Genomic DNA, 16,984 nt, shown 5'->3' on the forward strand with positions numbered 1-16,984 from the left:
TTTGGACGGTGTTGATGTTGGTGGGTGGGTTGGGGAGAGAAGTGCGGAGGTGGGTTTAACGGTGGAGTGGGGGTGATTAGTTTATAGTTGTCTATGTATGGACGGATTTTTTATTGTATAACTTTAGATGATGACCTCGGTAGCGCTGTCGAGTCCAATTACTGTCACACACACACTCATTGGCACAAAAGAAAAAGAAATGGATGTCTAGCTTATGTACAGTAAAGAAACACAGACTACTGGTCGTCCAAGACGTGCAAATACTTCTTCTCCTCCTGTCTCTCCCGCTCCGTGGCCGGTGGCAGGTCGTAGTACGAGGCGCTACGGTATCCCAGCTATGAAACTGTTAGTACAGGGTAGGGCCCATCGAGACCGCTGTGGAGTGCTTACCAGGTAGTGGAAAGTAAGGGTAGCCAGGTCAACAGGCTCAATGCCCAAGTCCTTGAAGGTCTTAGCATTGGGGTCGATCACCTGGTCAATGAACTCCCGCTCAACCTCGTCAGGCGAGATAATGGGCCACCAGAGCAGCTTGTTCAGGTAGTGAGCCACAGGCTTCAGGATCGGCTTAGGAACGTTGATGTGACGGCGGTGCTTGACGATTTCACGGTCAACCAGCTCGGCAATCTCGGCAGTAGAGTAGTTCTTGGGGCCGTAAAGTTCGAAAGTCTGACCAGCAGTGGAGTCATCGTGAAGCATACGCTCCAGAGCATTGCCAACATCGGGAGCCTATTTGAATCAGCATCGTATCCATGCAAACGGTTCAGACGTAGCTTACGTGAACGGGCCAGTAGCGCTCCTGCATGTGGTTGGAGGTAAGGAGGTTGGTGACCTTAGCAAGCTTGTGGAGAAGGTTATCCTCGAAACCGAACATAGGCGCAGGGCGGACAATGGTGGTCTCGGGGTAAATGGAACGAGCAATTTCCTCTCCCCAGGCCTATACAGCTCAACTTAGCATCACACTGGCATGTTATGGCTCGAAAAACGGACCTTAGTGGCGAAGAATTCGGAAGGAGAGTCTCTGCTGGCGTTGTAGGAAGAGACGTGAATGTATCGGTCAACATCATACTTGGCGGCAGCCTCAACGATACGCTCTATGCCGTCGACGTGCACGTCGGTATAGGAAAAGTTCCTGCCTGTTATAAGTAGCTGTTCGAGCCATCCAAGTGGTTTGTTACTGACTTAGTAGGATACTGGCGACCGACAAGGTTGTAGACAACATCGGAATGACGGACACTCTCCTCGATCGACTGGGTGTTGCGCAGGTCATATTCCTACCACAGATTAGTCGAGATGGCTGCAGTTCAAGATCAATTGCGGGTACTGTACAATGAAGTTGACCCTTCCGAGATCACCAGTCACCTTCAGATGTCTCTTGGTCATCTCCTCACGGTAGGGAACAACGACCGTGCATCCCTGCGAAGCTGGACGCTGTCAGCGTTTATACTTCCCGCAAGCTAGCTGTTGACCTACCGAGCCTGTTGACAATGTAACGACCGAGGAAACCAGTAGCACCGAAGACGGTAGCGGTGTGACCTAGAACACAATTCCAGTTAAATTATCTGAGGGCAATGCGACGATCGGAAAAAAGGGCCAAAGTACCTCCAAGAGACGACCTGCAAGAGCGTCAATTAGCCACCATCCACCTGCACAGCTTCAACGCAGTGGACTTACCGTCCACCCTGGACCTTCAGGATCGGCTTTCCGGTTCTAGTAACCGCGACATCTTGGAGATTCCGGCGCTGCACTTGTTGGACCTTGGGGGCGGGGGCAAATGCCCTCGAGCCCAAGGCGGAATTGACGGCCCGGCACTTCTGCATGGTCTCTCTTCAGCTCTGAATCAAGATGAGACCACCGAATTGCGTCCGGATCGGTGTTTCGTGGGGCAGTAAAAAGCGAATGGGGAGAGCAACGCTCAGCAGGCGATCTCGTGCTTGATGCTGAACTTGTCGATTGTCGTGCTGGAGAACGCAAACTGCCGGCACGGGACCTCTGCACTAGTCCCGATTCGGACAGCACCTTGAACCACCTCTCACGTTACCATTTCCCTGTCAACCCTTTCACTCGCCATTTGTAACTTGCATTTGGTGTCAATGGCATGGCCGATGTAAGAATCATGCCACGTCACTTGAAACTGGCAGATAAACTTCCTGTTCTCGCCTTCAGAAGGCGTGTACCTACAAACCTACCTCGATCGTGTCTGACTATTCCTCAAATATGATTGGATACTCTTCCCCGGGCTTTCACCACTCCAACATCACAGTATCCAACGCCCGCAACAAACTCTTTTCATATTTGTCCTAGAACTATCAATGCAGTACTGACCATAGGTTCTAATTAATTTATCCACAGCGAGCTTTGCTTGTCTCAGCACAAGGTCTACATCGACAAGAGAGCATATGTCTAAGTCTATTATTATATGTATAGCTTAGAACCTAATCTATACTATATTCATGTCTCCTTTCCATACACAACCAGACGTTATATCTCCCCAAAGAGCAGAACTTACTGACGCTGGCCCCGGGCAATGAAGATGGTCTTGGAGAATGTCTTGTCGTCTCTCTCAAACACCAGTGGCTCTTCAATGACTTGATAATCGAACCCCATTCCAAGCCCAGCAGTTTCATACAGCTTGCGCATATCCTCCAAGGTGAAACCATGAGTCTTGATCGTGTGTGCGGCTTCATGGTTGGAGTTGTGCATTTCATGGGCGTTATGGTCATGCTTGCCGTGTGGAAGTACGTCGATGATCAGACACACACCACCCTTCTTCAGTCGTTCCCCGAGGCGCTTCATGGCCAGATCCAGCTTTTCGAAATGGTGAAGGGCCATGCTGACAAATGCAACATCGAAATCGGAATACTCTGGCCCTGAGAATTCCTCTGGCATTGGCTCGGCCAGGAGGTCACCCTTATGGCCGATCATTTTGTCTTCAAAACCGCCCTCACGAGCGCTAGCGTTGTACTCGTCGACCATGCCGTCCGCGACGTCGATGCCGACGACTTTGGTGGCGAATGGCGCCAATGCCTTTGGAATATATTAGCTCGCTCTATACGACTACGGTCTGTAACGACACAGACTAGCGGAGACAATCGACTGACCGTAGATACAACGCCAGGCCCACATGCATATTCCAACACCTTGATCTCTTTGCCTTGCCCGGCTTCGGTATCAGTCCAAACGTCACTACACCAAAGGCGCTTTTCCTGAGTCAAGCGGTATAACAACTTTGTGCCCTTTTCGAACCGGGTTTTGTATGTCTTGGAATAGCTTCTATGTATTGTCAGCCACGACTCTCAAGTGCAAGGAAATATGACCTTACTCCCAGACCTGTCTGTTCTTTTCTGTAAACTCGGACATGGCTAATGAGTTGAATGTCAATGTTTCCTTTTTAGATAAAGTGGTCTGCCGAAGTTGTCTTTGATATTGATCAATAGAATCCAAAGAGTTGAGAGATGGAGAATGAGGAACAGAGGGAAAAGAACTGAGGAAACCACGCCGTATTTATGTTGAGCAGACAAACTCTGGAAGGAAATTCCAACGCGGTCTATAGTAGTTTCTTGTTGGTCTCTGTATGGCTCTTTCGGAGACATATCGGATACTTCTATACCGCTAAACCATGGCTCTCCACAGTAGTAAGCAGGAAGAGTTCTATGAATAGTACAACCAATGAAAGCTATGTCTTCATTCATTATGAGTCAAACTACTAGGTCTAGAGTCGTATACTGTGAAAAGTGGAATATCCCATAGGTCTGGACTCCGTACCTGAGGGTTTACCTTCGATGTCATGTGCTCGGGCGGCGCAAAGACACCGCCTTGAGTGAGCTTCGCTCCACTTCTCCATCCACTCTTCCATCGTCATCAACTGCTGCCACCTTATTCATTGTCTTACAGCCTTGTTCTCGCGCCTGCTCTACCTTAACTAACAGCGCTAAGCTCCGGTACTTGCTAGGAACCCACCATCTGATTCACAAGACTCCGTTTCACAGCCCCTACTCTCCCCGCGATGGAGAACCAGAAGATCTCCGACTTCCTGGCGGACCAGCTTCAGCAAGCTCCCGAACAATGCCAGGCCTACTTCCTCACCTTCGAAGATTACTGGGAGCGGAAATTATGGCACCAGCTTACCGACTCCTTAATTGAATTCTTTCGCCTTTCAGAGAGCGCCCCGCAGCGGTTACCGATATTCAAGACCTTCGTGCTCAGCTTCGCCGACAAGATCAACCAGCTGAAATTCGTCTCGTTGGGGTTGATGGCATCGACAGAATGTGCAGGTATGCCTCAAGATTCGTTTTCCATCGCCTATCACTCTAGATGGTGGCACTAAATCATTACCCACCAGATGACAAAGAACGCCTCTCTTTCCTCACATCCCTCGCCGACAAGGTGAACAAGCCCGACACACAAGAAGCTTACATATATGCCCTTGGTGACGTCGCCAATGTCAAGCAACGGCTCAACGACTTGGATGGAGCACAGAAAGACCTGGAAACGTGTCAGAAGGTCCTGGATAATTTCGACTCGGTCGAGACCGTTGTCCATGCCTCCTTCTATAAAGTCAACGCTGACTATTACCATGTATGTGTCATATAAGTCGAATTAATCGCCAGATAGACTAACACAGTATGCCTAGAAAAAACAAGAATTCGCCTCATTCTATAAGAACGCCCTCCTCTACCTCGCCTGCATCAACCTAGAGGATCTTAGCGAATCCGAGCGTGTCTCTCGCGCGTACAATCTTAGTGTCGCAGCCCTCGTCTCCGACTCTATCTACAACTTTGGTGAACTACTTCTGCATCCAATTCTGGACTCCCTCACCGAGACCCCCCACAACTGGCTCCGCGACCTCCTCTTCGCCTTCAACCGCGGCGACCTCACTGCCTATGACGTCCTGGCCGGCAACATCTCCAAGAACCAGCTCCTAGAACAACATCGTTTCTTCCTCTACCAGAAGATCTCCCTCTCGGCCCTCACGGAGATGGTCTTCCGCAGACCCCCGCATGACCGGAACCTGACCTTCGCGGCCATCTCATCCGAGACGAAGGTGAAGCCCGAGGAGATCGAACACTTGATCATGAAGGCTCTGTCTTTGGGTTTGCTGAAGGGCGCCATCGACCAGGTGGCTGGAGTCGCGCAGATCAACTGGGTGCAGCCGAAGGTTCTGGACATGACCCAGATTGAAGGCATGCGGAATAGACTGAAGGACTGGGACGCAGGCGTCAACCAACTGGGTCACTGGATCGAGGGTGTTGGTAAGGATGTGTGGGCTGCATGAGCTATGTTCGATTATCATTTCTCCTGATCATATTCTGAACGTAAAAGAGTAGCACTTGGGGGATATATGTACGAGTGAATATTAGACTTAACACCCATAATTGAAACGTATGAAATCATGCAGAATTTTCACCTCCGACTTCCTCACTTCCACACCTCAAATCATACATCTACCATCCAACCATCCACAACTCCATCCCCAGAACAAACCAACCCAACCCAAACCAAAAACAATGGACGAAGACCCAGAAATCACCCTCCCAAAACTCACCTCCCAACTAACCACCACCCCCCAAGCCTTCCCAACCTGCTGCCTCTCAATCTCCACCCCCCTCCTCGAAACCCTCACAAGCCTCCTCCCCAAGAAACCAGACTACACCGTCTCAATCGGCAGCGGCAGCGGCCTCCTCGAAGCCCTGCTAACGCACACCAACGCCTCGCTCCAAATCGAAGGCGTCGAAGTAAACCCCGCCGTGAACCGCTACATCGCCGAACAAGACATGCACGTTGTCACTGGGACGTGGGATCTGCTGGCGTCGCGCGTGCCCGGCGCGAAGGCATGGATGTTTGTCTATCCGCGCGAGCCGAAGCTGGTGGACAGGTATATTGAGGCTTTTGGGAAGGAGGGGGTGGTGGAGGTGATTTTGTGGTTGGGGCCCAGGGCGGATTGGGCGGATTATGTGGGGTGTTTGGATGGGAGGGGGTTTGGGGTTGAGAGGGTTGTGGGTTGTGAGGGCGGGTTGGAGGGGTTTGAGATGTTGGGGGTTGTTAGGCGCGTGGGTTCTGGTTAGGGGTGGTCTTTTTGTGGTGATTTGTTTGCTTGCTTTAATTGTGTGTGTGGTGGAGACGTTTGGTTTGATGTTTTTTGTGGTATGGTGTGGATTGGTATAGAGGTTTAATTTACAGGGTTGTTTTCTTGTCCCGTTTGTATACAGAGTTTGACTATGGGAAACCAATGCAACTTCAAACCAGGGAGAATCCTAACAGTGCACACCCAATCATCCAGGCTGGCCACCAGACACACCATACAACTACCTGTGTCCACATTCCCCAGACGTCCCATCCGAACGCTGCTTGCGTTAGAATGGTCTCCACTGACACTCCGGTATACCAGCAACCCCCGAGGAGGACGACAGGGGGCGAGAGAAGATTCAGGAGCACTAGGCCAATGAAGGCGAGTGCGTACCGGATAGGCGCACTGGTGGCAGGACTGATGCGGTTGACGAAGCTGAGAGGAGTGCAGAGCAAGCCGATCATGAATGAGAGGGAGAAGTTCAGGGTTGCCAGAGTGGAAAGGAAGAGACCAAGGAGGAGGAGGGAGAAGGATTTCATAAGGAGGTAATGCTGGGGTTTGGGGGTGAAGCCTTGGGTAAGCAAGACTGCAAGGAGTAGCGGAAGGACGAGATCGGCTACAACGAAGGTGTAGGTGGCGGTGGTGAAGTACTGTTTTTCTGTCAGAGAATACAGGACTGTGATGATGGAGAGATGATACTGACCTTGTGGGAAAGGTTGTTGAAGATGAAGAGAGGAATCAGGCCCAATAGATGTAGACCGACCACAAAGCTGAGTGGGAGCGCCAGCTGTCGTTCAATGATGCTGTTGGTGTCGCTCTTTTGGTCCACACTTGTCGCCTTGGGTGTGCCCTTGTCCTGGGAACTTGCTGCTTGTTCCTTCTTCTCATCCTGGGAAGCACCCTCCTTGACTGAAGGCGTAGGCTTAGAGCCCATGTAGTAACCAGTCCGTAGCCACAGGGCAATGGCCATGATTGTGAAGTTGCCAGCGATCAGCATCGCGCTGGGTAGATACGTGCCGATGCTGACAAACCGGTTGGTCTGCATAAGCAGATAGAAGAAGAAACTCTGATGCAAATGTTCCAGGAGGTTATTCAAGCTGCGACAGAGACTCTCCACGGTCCGGCCCAGGGCCATTTCGTCCTGCCAGCCATCCCCCTTCGTTTGCAGTGTGATAGCATCAATGTGGTATGGCATGAAGCTACTGTGCGCACCAGTGGCGTACCCGAAACCCTGTTTAGCCATGCCTCTCAAGATAGTTTGAAGACGCGCTTCGTAGCTATCATTGTGGTCCCACATCTCCTGCAAATTGGCACCGATGCCCATTTGACCGCCAGCAATTGATACGGCAGTATTTATTAGATCCAGGTTCGGTAACTGGCCATTGACACCGTCGTAGACAATATGTAACGATTCAAACCGATGATCGAAGGGATATTCTACCACCAGACCTCCCTGCAATGCGCCACTCTTCAACGGCAGTGGCTGAACAGATGGGGGTTGCATGTCATGGTATGCATCAATCCACGCTTGCGTCCCCGATTTGCTGTCCGGTGTGATCAGGAATATGATGTCTTTCGACCACAGCGACCATCCTGGGAACAATCAGCTATGGCCCTTCTTATAAGGAGAATATAAAATCAACCCACGTTTAAAGTATCTTGCCAGCGTCAATGCGAGGGTAACCCCATTCAGATTCAGTTCTCCATCGGCTGTCTTCCAAGCCGTAACCAGTACGATCGCCTCCGTCGCATCGCCCCGCGGCGCCTGAATGATGGCGTAGACGTTCTCCCCCTGATGCGTGATCCCCGCGGAAGTGTATTCATATTTCTGTGTCGCGACTTTCAAGCCGGAAGCCTTGAGAACCGACTGTATCTTATCCGAGATCCTAGTAGACAGCTCAGCTTAGCACAGGTTGTCGGTAGACGCCACAAGCAGGACCGTAAACATACTCCGGTGTCCATTCAATATCATTCCTTTCTGGTCCCTCCCCTGGAGCTCCATTGGGTAGAAGCCCCTCTAGCTCCTTTCTATATCCGCGAAAGATGTTCTGCTCACTACCGGAGAAGTAGGCATGGACTTGGCCGGGAAGAAGCGCGTTCTCGGAGATGTACGTTCGACGGGAGTAGTCATTGAGGGGGAGGAGGAGAAGCCAGACGACTCCAGCGAGGACGCATAGAAACGAGAGGATGTGCGGTAAATGCACGAAAAGGAAATGAGGATTACTCCGCAATTTGCGGATTGCGGCTGTCATCGGTCTTCAGTCAGCTTGGTCTACTCTTGAGTTGTCCTTTGCAATAGTAGAATCCGGGGTAAGTCAACAGAGGAAAGAGGATGTTGGTGGAAGTGGAGCGCAGTTGATAAATGCAGCTCAACTAGCACGCTGCAAGCATGTAGCGACTTACATTTTAAAGCCATCGAATCAAGACATTCGGGGAATTAATTGGTCGTATTAGTAGTATCCGCGGAGTCTCAAAGGCATTGGGAGCCAACTCCGCAGCACCTCAGTTTATTTACGTCGGCCGCTAAAGACCATCTGCACAACTCGCTCAACGTCATGTCAAAAAACAACGCTAATGTATTTTATGAGCCAAAAAATAAGAATCCTCCACCACAATACCACTATAACACATGATTACTATAATACTTAAATATGCACAAGAATTGTAATATAGATGTCCGACACGGTGTTAACTGCCAATGGGCTCAAGGACCCAGGCGCTGCGACGATCCCAAATAGCTCATAGGAGTCCCTCTCTCGCCCATCGTATTCGTCGTGGGGAGCACACCATATCGACCATACGTCTTTTGGTCGACAGAGATATAGTGTGGTAGGCGGCCCAGCAGATTCAGTTTCCCTTCAATCCATCTCAAAATCTTCTCCGGAGGAACGAACACCTTCAGGTACCCGAGGCCGACTAGTGTATACATATTAGCATAAGACCGATCGCAAGACTGGGGAGGCGATACTCACACACATAGCCAACGAGGATAGCACACAGATGGCCAAGGCAGCTTGTATTAGACATAAGGATCGACACAACTATGCACGCAAACAAGGGCGATGTCCAGGTAGGAATCTTGTAATTCCCAAGACTAAGTTTATATTAGCAACCTGTGACACGCGTCGGCCTTCACATTTAGGGAAATACCTGAAGTACGGGTGAGACTTAAAGGTCTTGATAGCTTCGGTACCCAATAGGAGGAATACCCAAACGCTTGATGCTCGATTAGCCTTGTCTACTCGCAAGATCGAAGTATATAACACTCACCTTGCGCCAACAACCGCGGTGTTTCTATGCAAAAGGAATTTCTCGATCAGAAGGTAGAGGCCTGCAGGGAACGTAGAAAGAGCTACGTTGACAGTAAATGTTAGAACACCTGGTCCCAATTCCTAGCAATCGGAGTATGACTTACGCCCAAAAAACAAAGCCACAGCAGTCAACGTGCCATGCTCGGCTTCAAACCGCTCGACCAATGGTGTAAGCGCCACCAGGTTCAAAAAGGCATGGAAGAAGCCATTGTGGATGAATGGATAGGTGTTGAGCCGGTACACTATGATAGTCAGAACCATGCACGGGCATAATCCTCCGTCTTTCAGGAGTAAGGCACGCAAGGGTACACACTGCTACCGAGACCAATTTCATCCGGCGCCAACGAACCCCATTGCACCACGCTCCATACTGTTTGGAACTCAAGAAGCCAAAAGACGATAATTGCCAGCACCACAAGTCGTGTAAAGAGAGGCAAACGAAGAAGATACGACCGCACCCTCGCCGGGTTAAATGGTAGTGGCGGTAACGCGGCGGGAGTAGCCATATTGATTTTGCGAAAAAAATGTTCGACTCAATGAATGTAATGTCTCGCAAGTAGAGCAATTGACTGTGCCGGGAATGCGCGCAAAATATAAGCAATAAGCCTCGGGGGCAATTCACCGAGATGTAAGGTCAGGGTAGGTCGGGTTCGCTGATCGAACGCTGCTGTCGAGGACAACAGGAGAGCTTAAATGTAAAAGTGTAATGCAAGCTCTTAAATCTCGCGAAGTGTGGGCGTACAGAGCAAGAGATTCGTTGGTAATTTGCAATGATGCCACCACAGGGGCAACAGCACGGATCGCAAGACGCTAGAATGCACACGACAAAGACTTGACAAGCCCCAGTCGAAAAAATTGGGGGCGAGAAAACAAGGTCTAATCGGCAAGCAAGCTAGAAACTTCAATGACAAAGAGCGAGCAACGAAACCGCGCAGCTTCTTGCGCTCCCTTCTCACGGCAATCTCACTTATTCCACCTGTTCTTCCGGCGGTTCTTTTGTCGGCGCGGATCCCCCAGGATCACGTGCTTGGGGCAAGGCTGATCAACATGGTGCCTAAGGCCTATGTTTTCTACATAATAATTGTAGATCTTAGCTCTTACTATTCTGTAGAAGTTGCGAGTAATTGGTCTGCATCATACATATATTACAAAGCCTTCCTGGCAGCCAAGTTTATGGAATAAACAACAGCCTTATCGATCCGCTACTAAGAATAGAACCATCCACCATAGCTATGAAGTTAGTGAAGAATTAAAGAGCATGGGCGGTGGAGCCTCTTAACTTCCCGGTTTCAATACTCGTCCTTTTAGTCTATCTTGCTTTGAAAATGCATATGAACTTTTTATTTGGTGGAAGTTACAAATTGCCTATGACAAGGCTAGGTATTGCAAGACATACGCCTATTCAAAGTATATCATTCATCACATCTATTCATTAGCATGAAGTGAACATATACAACACGCTAGTAATTATCAGTCTATGCTTTTAGTTCACAGGTACTGCCTGAACCAGTTGACAGCCTGGCAGAAAGCCTGCTCCTTGGCGAACTTGAAATGCTTGTTGCTCAAGTCCGCGCGGACAGCGAAACCGTGGGAAACACCGCTGAACAGGTTGATCTGCCAGTGCTGGCCAGTCTTCTTCAGGGTCTCCTCAGACTCGTGACGGAGCTGGGTAGTGAAGATGGTATCGATTTCTATTATTGAGGAGTACATTAGTACCGAAGACATGCGTCTCAACAATATTATAGGGCCCCAACTTACCGGAAGCAGCGATGGACAGAGGACCGGTGATGGCACCGAGTTCCTCGTGGGTGACGAAGGAAGGGTGGGCATTGAAACCAACGTCGATCTTGCCTTCTTTCATGTGGCGGCAGACATACTTGGCACCAAAGCAGTATCCAACAGCCGCGACACGCTTAGCGCCCAATTCTTCACGGACGTACTTAACAGTAGACTCGACGACGGGGTCGACGTGGTTAGGCTGGTGATTGGGGAGCCAGGCGGGGAGGTTGGCCTTTCCAGATTCCATGTCACTGAGCTTGATAGCGTCTCCCCGGAAAAGGTCGGGGATGACACAAGTGTATCCATTGGCGGCGAACTCGTCGGCGAGGAGCTGGGCGTTGATATAGATACCGAAGATATCGCTCAGGAAGACGATAACCTTCTCGGTGCTCTTGTCTTGGGGGTAGACAATGTAGGTTTCGACTGCGAGATGTTGATTAGACCATTGCGTTCATGATTTTTCTTTTCTTTTCTTTTCTTTTTTTTTAGAAGTTATGGCTGTAGGATAACTTACCGCCGTTAACGTTCTTGATCTCACCAACTGGGTTGCCTTCATGTTTGAAGCCAGTGGCGCAGCAAGGTCCAGGGGGGTTAGAAGCCATTTTAAAATTTTTGAAATGGGTAAATGAGATAATGATTAACTCGGAGTTTTGGAGGAATTTCTTAATATGAAATATAAAAAGCTGCGGAATCACGGGGGTGCGACGAAGCTCCGAGGGAACACTGTCGCCCCTCTTCAAAACCCCTCCATTGCCTCCACTCCCCCACTTTCCCATCAGCATTATTAATACGATATGCACATGGGTTAATTACATCCTCCCAGTCGATACTCCAATGTCAGCTGGAGCCCGAGAAGTAACCCACGCCGATGTTATTGAGTTAGCAGCTACAAATTCACCGAGACCCTGAGTGGATTGAAAGCTTGTACCTGTGCTCCGTATAGTACAACGTTGCCAAGGCGCTGTCAACTACCACCCATAGGAACCTGCTGACCGCCCGGCACGTCACGGAACCAATGCCGATTGTCTGGCTAAGCTTTTTCGGCTCGGCGTTTACCCCTAAGTCCGACCCAAGGCGGTCATGGTTCATACGCTGTGAGCTGTCTGAGCTTGTTGCTTGAGTCGCAGGTGTGCAAAATAGAGAGTGAGATTTCACTTCCGTTGCTGTTGTCGACACTGTTCTGAATGCCAAGACCACCCTAACTAGGGCGGCTCTTTGTATATATAGTACATAGTGAGAAGTGTTTCATCTCTGAGTGGGTCAGGCCCGATTGTAGACGCTTAGTTTACTACTGGTATGGTACAAGCTTGATAGAGATGTCGCATTTACTGATTAGTGACAACTCCTTTATAGGACAAGCGACATTTGACTTATAAGGATTTCTCAGATAATTGTAGCAAATGGTAGTTCTACTGGCAAGCCTGGCATTGCTATTCTTCCTGCATCAAATCTCATGCAGCAGCAATGACCAGTACAAGCAATATTAGCTCAACCTTTGAAAGATATAGGGTACTGCAGACAAATCAAGGTGGATGGTAGAGTACGACTTCCCAAACTTGAATGATTCACAGTTATTCATAACAGTAGAATTCGTTAGTTAGAGTGATTGTTTCAAATGGGGCGGCGTCGGCAGTACTTATCCCTCATTTCCTGGGTGACAGACGTGGCTTCATGAGCATATTCAGCTTCAATCCAGGGCCTTAAGTTCCAATCAATCCAATCACTGAAAAGAAACGCCCTGGATGAATTCCACCGCACAAGGGGACTTATATATTGACCAAGCAATAGATTTAAGTTTTTTTGCCATAGGCTCGTCTAGCGTGCGACCAAAAATCGCCCCTCCAAAGTCCAGGAAGACGATCATCCTTTGTGGAGAGTTAGAAGGGTCAAGTAACATCGCATTTCTCGGGCACAAATCGGTGAGTACGATGTCACGTTGGAAAACTCGACTTTCGAAGTCTATTACCGATTTCATGATTTGCTGACGGGAATGTGAAGGGTAATCCTCTGGATGAGCTTGCAGCATGGATAATCCAGGAATGTAATCAATCACGATCAGTCGGACAACGCGTGTTTCGGACCCTGGCAATGGGATTTCTAGCAAAAATGACCAATAAAACTTTGGGATAAGGCTTCCTTGAAGATCCGCAAGTAACGTATATGCATGCACCTCATGAGTATAGTGTTTGTCCACACATAGAAAAGGATTGAGATATCCTTCCATATCGTCAAAGTAGAGAGGATCATACACTTTGACCACGACATTCTTTTGAGGATCGGTAGCCCCAATTTCATGCATTTTGGCGACAAAGACTTGCGCGTTATGATAATCACCGACTTTTAGATGATCAACTATCTCTAGATTGACGGATTGAGATCCCATAATGCCAGGAAGAGGGGGGTTTTTCATGCATCTTTGCAAAGGAGTAAGCCGATCTGGTTCTTCTCTTCCAATCCGTCCATTACGACCACAATTTCTTGTTACTGGCGTTGGGGCAGGAGCAACATGTGAGAATACGCGGAGTGTGTTGCCCTTCGTATAAGGGAATGCGTTGTAAGGTTCCATGACAGGATTGACTGTATGATAAAGATGTTGGAATTTTTGGTTAGGAATCGTGGAAGCTGTTGCTACCCCTGGAGAGGGTTAGAAGTGTGGGAGTATAAAACATTCATTCTGCTTGAGATGATAGCTAGTTGTCTGAGTTGTGTTTTTGAACAGACATGACATTTTGCCCCAGGGTTCAGTTTGTCCACGCAAAGAGGTATAACTCCAGTATGTCCGAGATTAATTAATAATGACACAATTCTGAAGATAGTTACTCACGTGCTGCCCTCATTCAAGCGGCGGCATCTGAATCGGGTAACTAGACAGGCCTCAGAAAAATTCATCATCAATATACTAACAGTAGTAGATCTACTCCATGGCAATAAACTACGAGCATGTATTGTGGTTCCCAGGGTCAAGAAACACCCCACGTCATATACAAGCAACTCATGATTCCTAGGCCATTAAGACCAGTATAAACAATGCAATGTATATTAAAATCCAAACCAGTCATTAGCCTCCACCACATTAGCAATCAGGGATATCATTCATTAGCATAGGGGCACATCAAAAATCATAGGACAAAGCTCTGGTATCAGTGGTATATGCCCGTCGACTCGAAAGCTTGAGCTCTGATACCAGGCCAAAAACAAATAGTTTAGGGGGTATATCGCTGCAATAATCAAGACAAGGCTGTTCAATGTCTGTCTCTTTTTGCCATTTTTCATTTTTTTTTTTTAATTCCTCCTTTTTCTCAATTCCCTAGTTTTCGATAGGGCGATGAAAAGGGCGTCCAGGTAGAGAGCGCGGCATGCCCCGTGCGAAGGACACGCACCTCTGCCCATAAAGCGACACGGCGGGCCGTGCATTTCAGGTTGGGAAACATTTCAACTCAGGCTGGAAACTGGAAAGGAGGAAGCTGAGGAGCAGTTTCCTTCTTGGCCGCCCAGGCCTTGATGGCAATAGCCAAGATCTCGTAAGCCATGATGAAGGCGGTCACTCCCATGGTGACGGTGAAGATAAACATCGCGTCGAGCTCGTAAAATTCGATGGTCTCGACCACATTCCGGGTCTGGGAACAGTTAGCATGACTCAATGCTTTCATCAATCAGGTAACACCTACACTCAACATGAAGATCAAGCCACCGGAGATCAAGCAGAAAGCGGAAACAATCTCAGTGGGTGGACGAGAAGGCAGATAGGAGGTTGGCGGCTTAAGATACGTGAGGACATAGGTCATACATCTGGCAAACGAGAAGCCAACCAACATGTTACCCCATTGCTTGTGTACCATAGTGGAAACCATGCTGGATTGATGGTGGGATCCCATCATGCTACCCAAAAGAAGAATCACCAGGGCAGGCATTGGGTTGAGAGAAACGCCTTGAGTGTCGGGAAGCTGCCAAGCCGTGTCGGATGGACCATGTCTGCGAAGATTCGAGGGGTATTGTAGGACAGTGCTGTTCAGCCAGCCCTTAACGCGCTTGGATTCAAAGAGCATACCGCACAAGCCCCCACCGAAGAACATGATGGAGATGGACACATGTTCGAGATCTGTTGCAGTCCATTTGCCGCCCCAACTGGTGAGATGCTCGAGGAACATGTTGCTGGCACCGTAGAGGAAGATCACAAAAGATTCAGTAAATTCACCGGTAGGGACCTTGGCCTTCCTCTTGCCAACAATATCACTCGACGGTTTGACATTCCAAGCCCATCCGAGATCTGCCCAGCAGCCCATGAATCGTCCCAGGGTTAACAAACCATACCAAAAGAAGATGCCTCCCTTGATGAAATGTGCGAGGCCGTTGAAGATTTGTCTACCTCTCTGTATTGCCATTTATCCATTAGCAATGTCCACATAGCAACTGATGCGCAAAACTACTTACCATAATACCACCATAAGTTACGCCACCGGTAGCGATAGCGATGAAACCGAAAGGCAGGATGATTCTGTCAATCACCAAATAGATAACGGTGAGTATCCGAAGAGCGCGACTAGAGACCATACGGGGCACACGGCTCGCGAGGAAGCGGTTCACAAAGGTGCCGCGTAGCCAACCACGGCTCTGAGCGGGTTGTTCTGGGAGCTGGGCCTCGGGCTTGTCGAATGTATCATATTCCTCCGAAGGGGATGCGCAAGTTGACGAACTAGGACGGCTGTGGAGGGAAGCCGAATTGACCGCTGTATCCTGGCCGCTGTCTCTGGACCAACGATACTCATGATGGATTCCGGTCGGATGCGTCGGGGTTTCGGCCATCTCGTCGGTAGACACAGGGAGGAATGCGGTACGCTCGTACGAAGTCGTATCGGACTCGCCTCTGCCAGCATATGCAAAGATGAGCGACATGATGACTTGCGCGCTAATAACCCATGTCGCGATCCACCCGATCTTGTGATGAGCATTGTTCTCGTATAGATCAGGAGTTTGGCTATTGTAAACGATCCCCAGAAGCAAGCCCAACGCGTTGAAGATCAGGAAAAGAAATTGCGACGGAAGTGCAAATCGAGAGCGCGCAACGCTAAACATAACAGCTAGGGACCTGTCAGTTGTGGCTGAAAAGAAATGGAGCATATAGAACAGAGCTGGAATTCTTACCAACGGGGAGGATGAAGCACCAGGCAAGAACCATAAGGGCTATGTGAGCCATGATTGTGCTCGAATGCTTTCCGTAGGCAAAATAGCTCATGGGCGAGTCATTGCTTGCATCAGCATGCGACTCGGGCTGCTTCTGAGTGCTGTTCATGCCCATGCCCATGCCCATGTCCATATCCATGGTGTGGTCATCTCCATGTGGGATAGCACTGGCGAGGGAAGCGAATACAGACGCAGCCGCGATCGCGGCGTGAGAAGCTTTCTGCCACATGGGTGCGATGTTTGTATTATTAGATTATAAAGCGAACACGAAGGGAAGGACAGCTGAATGCGAATCTTGTCGCAAAGCGGATGGCCCGGAAACCCCGATCTCGGTACTGAGAGCCCCGAAATTTTTGTTTATAAGTAAAGAGCTGTATGAGCACTGGGCGCGACCAGTAGAAGATACTAGAGAGGATTCAACTTTATGGCGGGTGGTGCGCCAGCTCCTGAAGGCGCAACACACTAGAGGAGTATAGGGCTGAACTATGGAGGGTGACAGGAAGAGGTGGAACAGAAGGGAGAATGCAGGAGGATTATATGGAATCCAACCAGACCACCGTAAGCTGTGGAAGCGGGTACCACAGGACCGTGTCAATCTTTTTAATTCTTATTCATGATCTGGTATTGCCTGTCTCGCTGGAGCTCTCGC

The 16,984-nt window shown here is 49.3% G+C and overlaps 9 protein-coding genes across 9 annotated transcripts; 2 read left to right on the forward strand and 7 right to left on the reverse strand.

Annotated features, from left to right (window-relative positions):
• Positions 1-134: 134 nt before the first annotated feature.
• Positions 135-1,922, reverse strand: BDV37DRAFT_236050 (complex I NDUFA9 subunit family protein). Its single transcript, XM_032080572.1, has 9 exons — positions 1,672-1,922; positions 1,600-1,613; positions 1,471-1,533; positions 1,327-1,421; positions 1,180-1,271; positions 988-1,129; positions 776-934; positions 391-726; positions 135-335 (listed from the first exon to the last, which is right to left on the reverse strand). The coding sequence occupies exons 1-9, from the start codon at positions 1,815-1,817 to the stop codon at positions 237-239; spliced, it is 1,146 nt and encodes a 381-aa protein (XP_031946804.1). The 5' UTR covers positions 1,818-1,922; the 3' UTR covers positions 135-236.
• Positions 1,923-2,080: 158 nt separating this feature from the next.
• Positions 2,081-3,688, reverse strand: BDV37DRAFT_236056 (class I SAM-dependent DNA methyltransferase). Its single transcript, XM_032080573.1, has 3 exons — positions 3,320-3,688; positions 3,099-3,270; positions 2,081-3,024 (listed from the first exon to the last, which is right to left on the reverse strand). The coding sequence occupies exons 1-3, from the start codon at positions 3,355-3,357 to the stop codon at positions 2,503-2,505; spliced, it is 732 nt and encodes a 243-aa protein (XP_031946805.1). The 5' UTR covers positions 3,358-3,688; the 3' UTR covers positions 2,081-2,502.
• A 134-nt stretch (positions 3,689-3,822) lies between these two features.
• On the forward strand, positions 3,823-6,017 carry BDV37DRAFT_236057 (proteasome regulatory particle lid subunit RPN9). Its single transcript, XM_032080574.1, has 3 exons — positions 3,823-4,271; positions 4,340-4,575; positions 4,631-6,017. The coding sequence occupies exons 1-3, from the start codon at positions 4,004-4,006 to the stop codon at positions 5,270-5,272; spliced, it is 1,146 nt and encodes a 381-aa protein (XP_031946806.1). The 5' UTR covers positions 3,823-4,003; the 3' UTR covers positions 5,273-6,017.
• BDV37DRAFT_277833 (uncharacterized protein) lies at positions 5,505-6,062 on the forward strand (the record flags this gene model as incomplete). The annotated part of the gene is made up of 1 exon (XM_032085876.1): positions 5,505-6,062. One exon carries the CDS (start codon positions 5,505-5,507, stop codon positions 6,060-6,062), a length of 558 nt encoding a protein of 185 aa, XP_031946807.1.
• BDV37DRAFT_236063 (GPI-anchor transamidase subunit GAA1) lies at positions 5,998-8,485 on the reverse strand. Its single transcript, XM_032080575.1, has 4 exons — positions 8,015-8,485; positions 7,712-7,950; positions 6,768-7,657; positions 5,998-6,714 (listed from the first exon to the last, which is right to left on the reverse strand). Exons 1-4 carry the CDS (start codon positions 8,314-8,316, stop codon positions 6,235-6,237), a joined length of 1,911 nt encoding a protein of 636 aa, XP_031946808.1. The 5' UTR covers positions 8,317-8,485; the 3' UTR covers positions 5,998-6,234.
• A 64-nt stretch (positions 8,486-8,549) lies between these two features.
• On the reverse strand, positions 8,550-10,406 carry rbd2 (rhomboid protease family protein RBD2). The gene is made up of 6 exons (XM_032080576.1): positions 9,689-10,406; positions 9,480-9,617; positions 9,335-9,416; positions 9,215-9,280; positions 9,037-9,158; positions 8,550-8,980 (listed from the first exon to the last, which is right to left on the reverse strand). Exons 1-6 carry the CDS (start codon positions 9,879-9,881, stop codon positions 8,769-8,771), a joined length of 813 nt encoding a protein of 270 aa, XP_031946809.1. The 5' UTR covers positions 9,882-10,406; the 3' UTR covers positions 8,550-8,768.
• BDV37DRAFT_236070 (dienelactone hydrolase family protein) lies at positions 10,407-11,866 on the reverse strand. The gene is made up of 3 exons (XM_032080577.1): positions 11,669-11,866; positions 11,134-11,577; positions 10,407-11,066 (listed from the first exon to the last, which is right to left on the reverse strand). The coding sequence occupies exons 1-3, from the start codon at positions 11,754-11,756 to the stop codon at positions 10,864-10,866; spliced, it is 735 nt and encodes a 244-aa protein (XP_031946810.1). The 5' UTR covers positions 11,757-11,866; the 3' UTR covers positions 10,407-10,863.
• Positions 11,867-12,765: 899 nt separating this feature from the next.
• Positions 12,766-13,720, reverse strand: BDV37DRAFT_267719 (uncharacterized protein; the record flags this gene model as incomplete). The annotated part of the gene is made up of 2 exons (XM_032084065.1): positions 12,766-12,853; positions 12,933-13,720. 2 exons carry the CDS (start codon positions 13,718-13,720, stop codon positions 12,766-12,768), a joined length of 876 nt encoding a protein of 291 aa, XP_031946811.1.
• Positions 13,721-14,591: 871 nt separating this feature from the next.
• BDV37DRAFT_277837 (Ytp1 family protein) lies at positions 14,592-16,564 on the reverse strand (the record flags this gene model as incomplete). Its single annotated transcript, XM_032085877.1, has 4 exons — positions 14,592-14,771; positions 14,823-15,524; positions 15,586-16,232; positions 16,297-16,564. 4 exons carry the CDS (start codon positions 16,562-16,564, stop codon positions 14,592-14,594), a joined length of 1,797 nt encoding a protein of 598 aa, XP_031946812.1.
• Between the last annotated feature and the right edge of the window lie 420 nt (positions 16,565-16,984).

This window comes from Aspergillus pseudonomiae (assembly GCF_009193645.1).
Source record: "Aspergillus pseudonomiae strain CBS 119388 unplaced genomic scaffold BDV37scaffold_2, whole genome shotgun sequence".
NCBI lineage: Eukaryota > Fungi > Ascomycota > Eurotiomycetes > Eurotiales > Aspergillaceae > Aspergillus > Aspergillus pseudonomiae.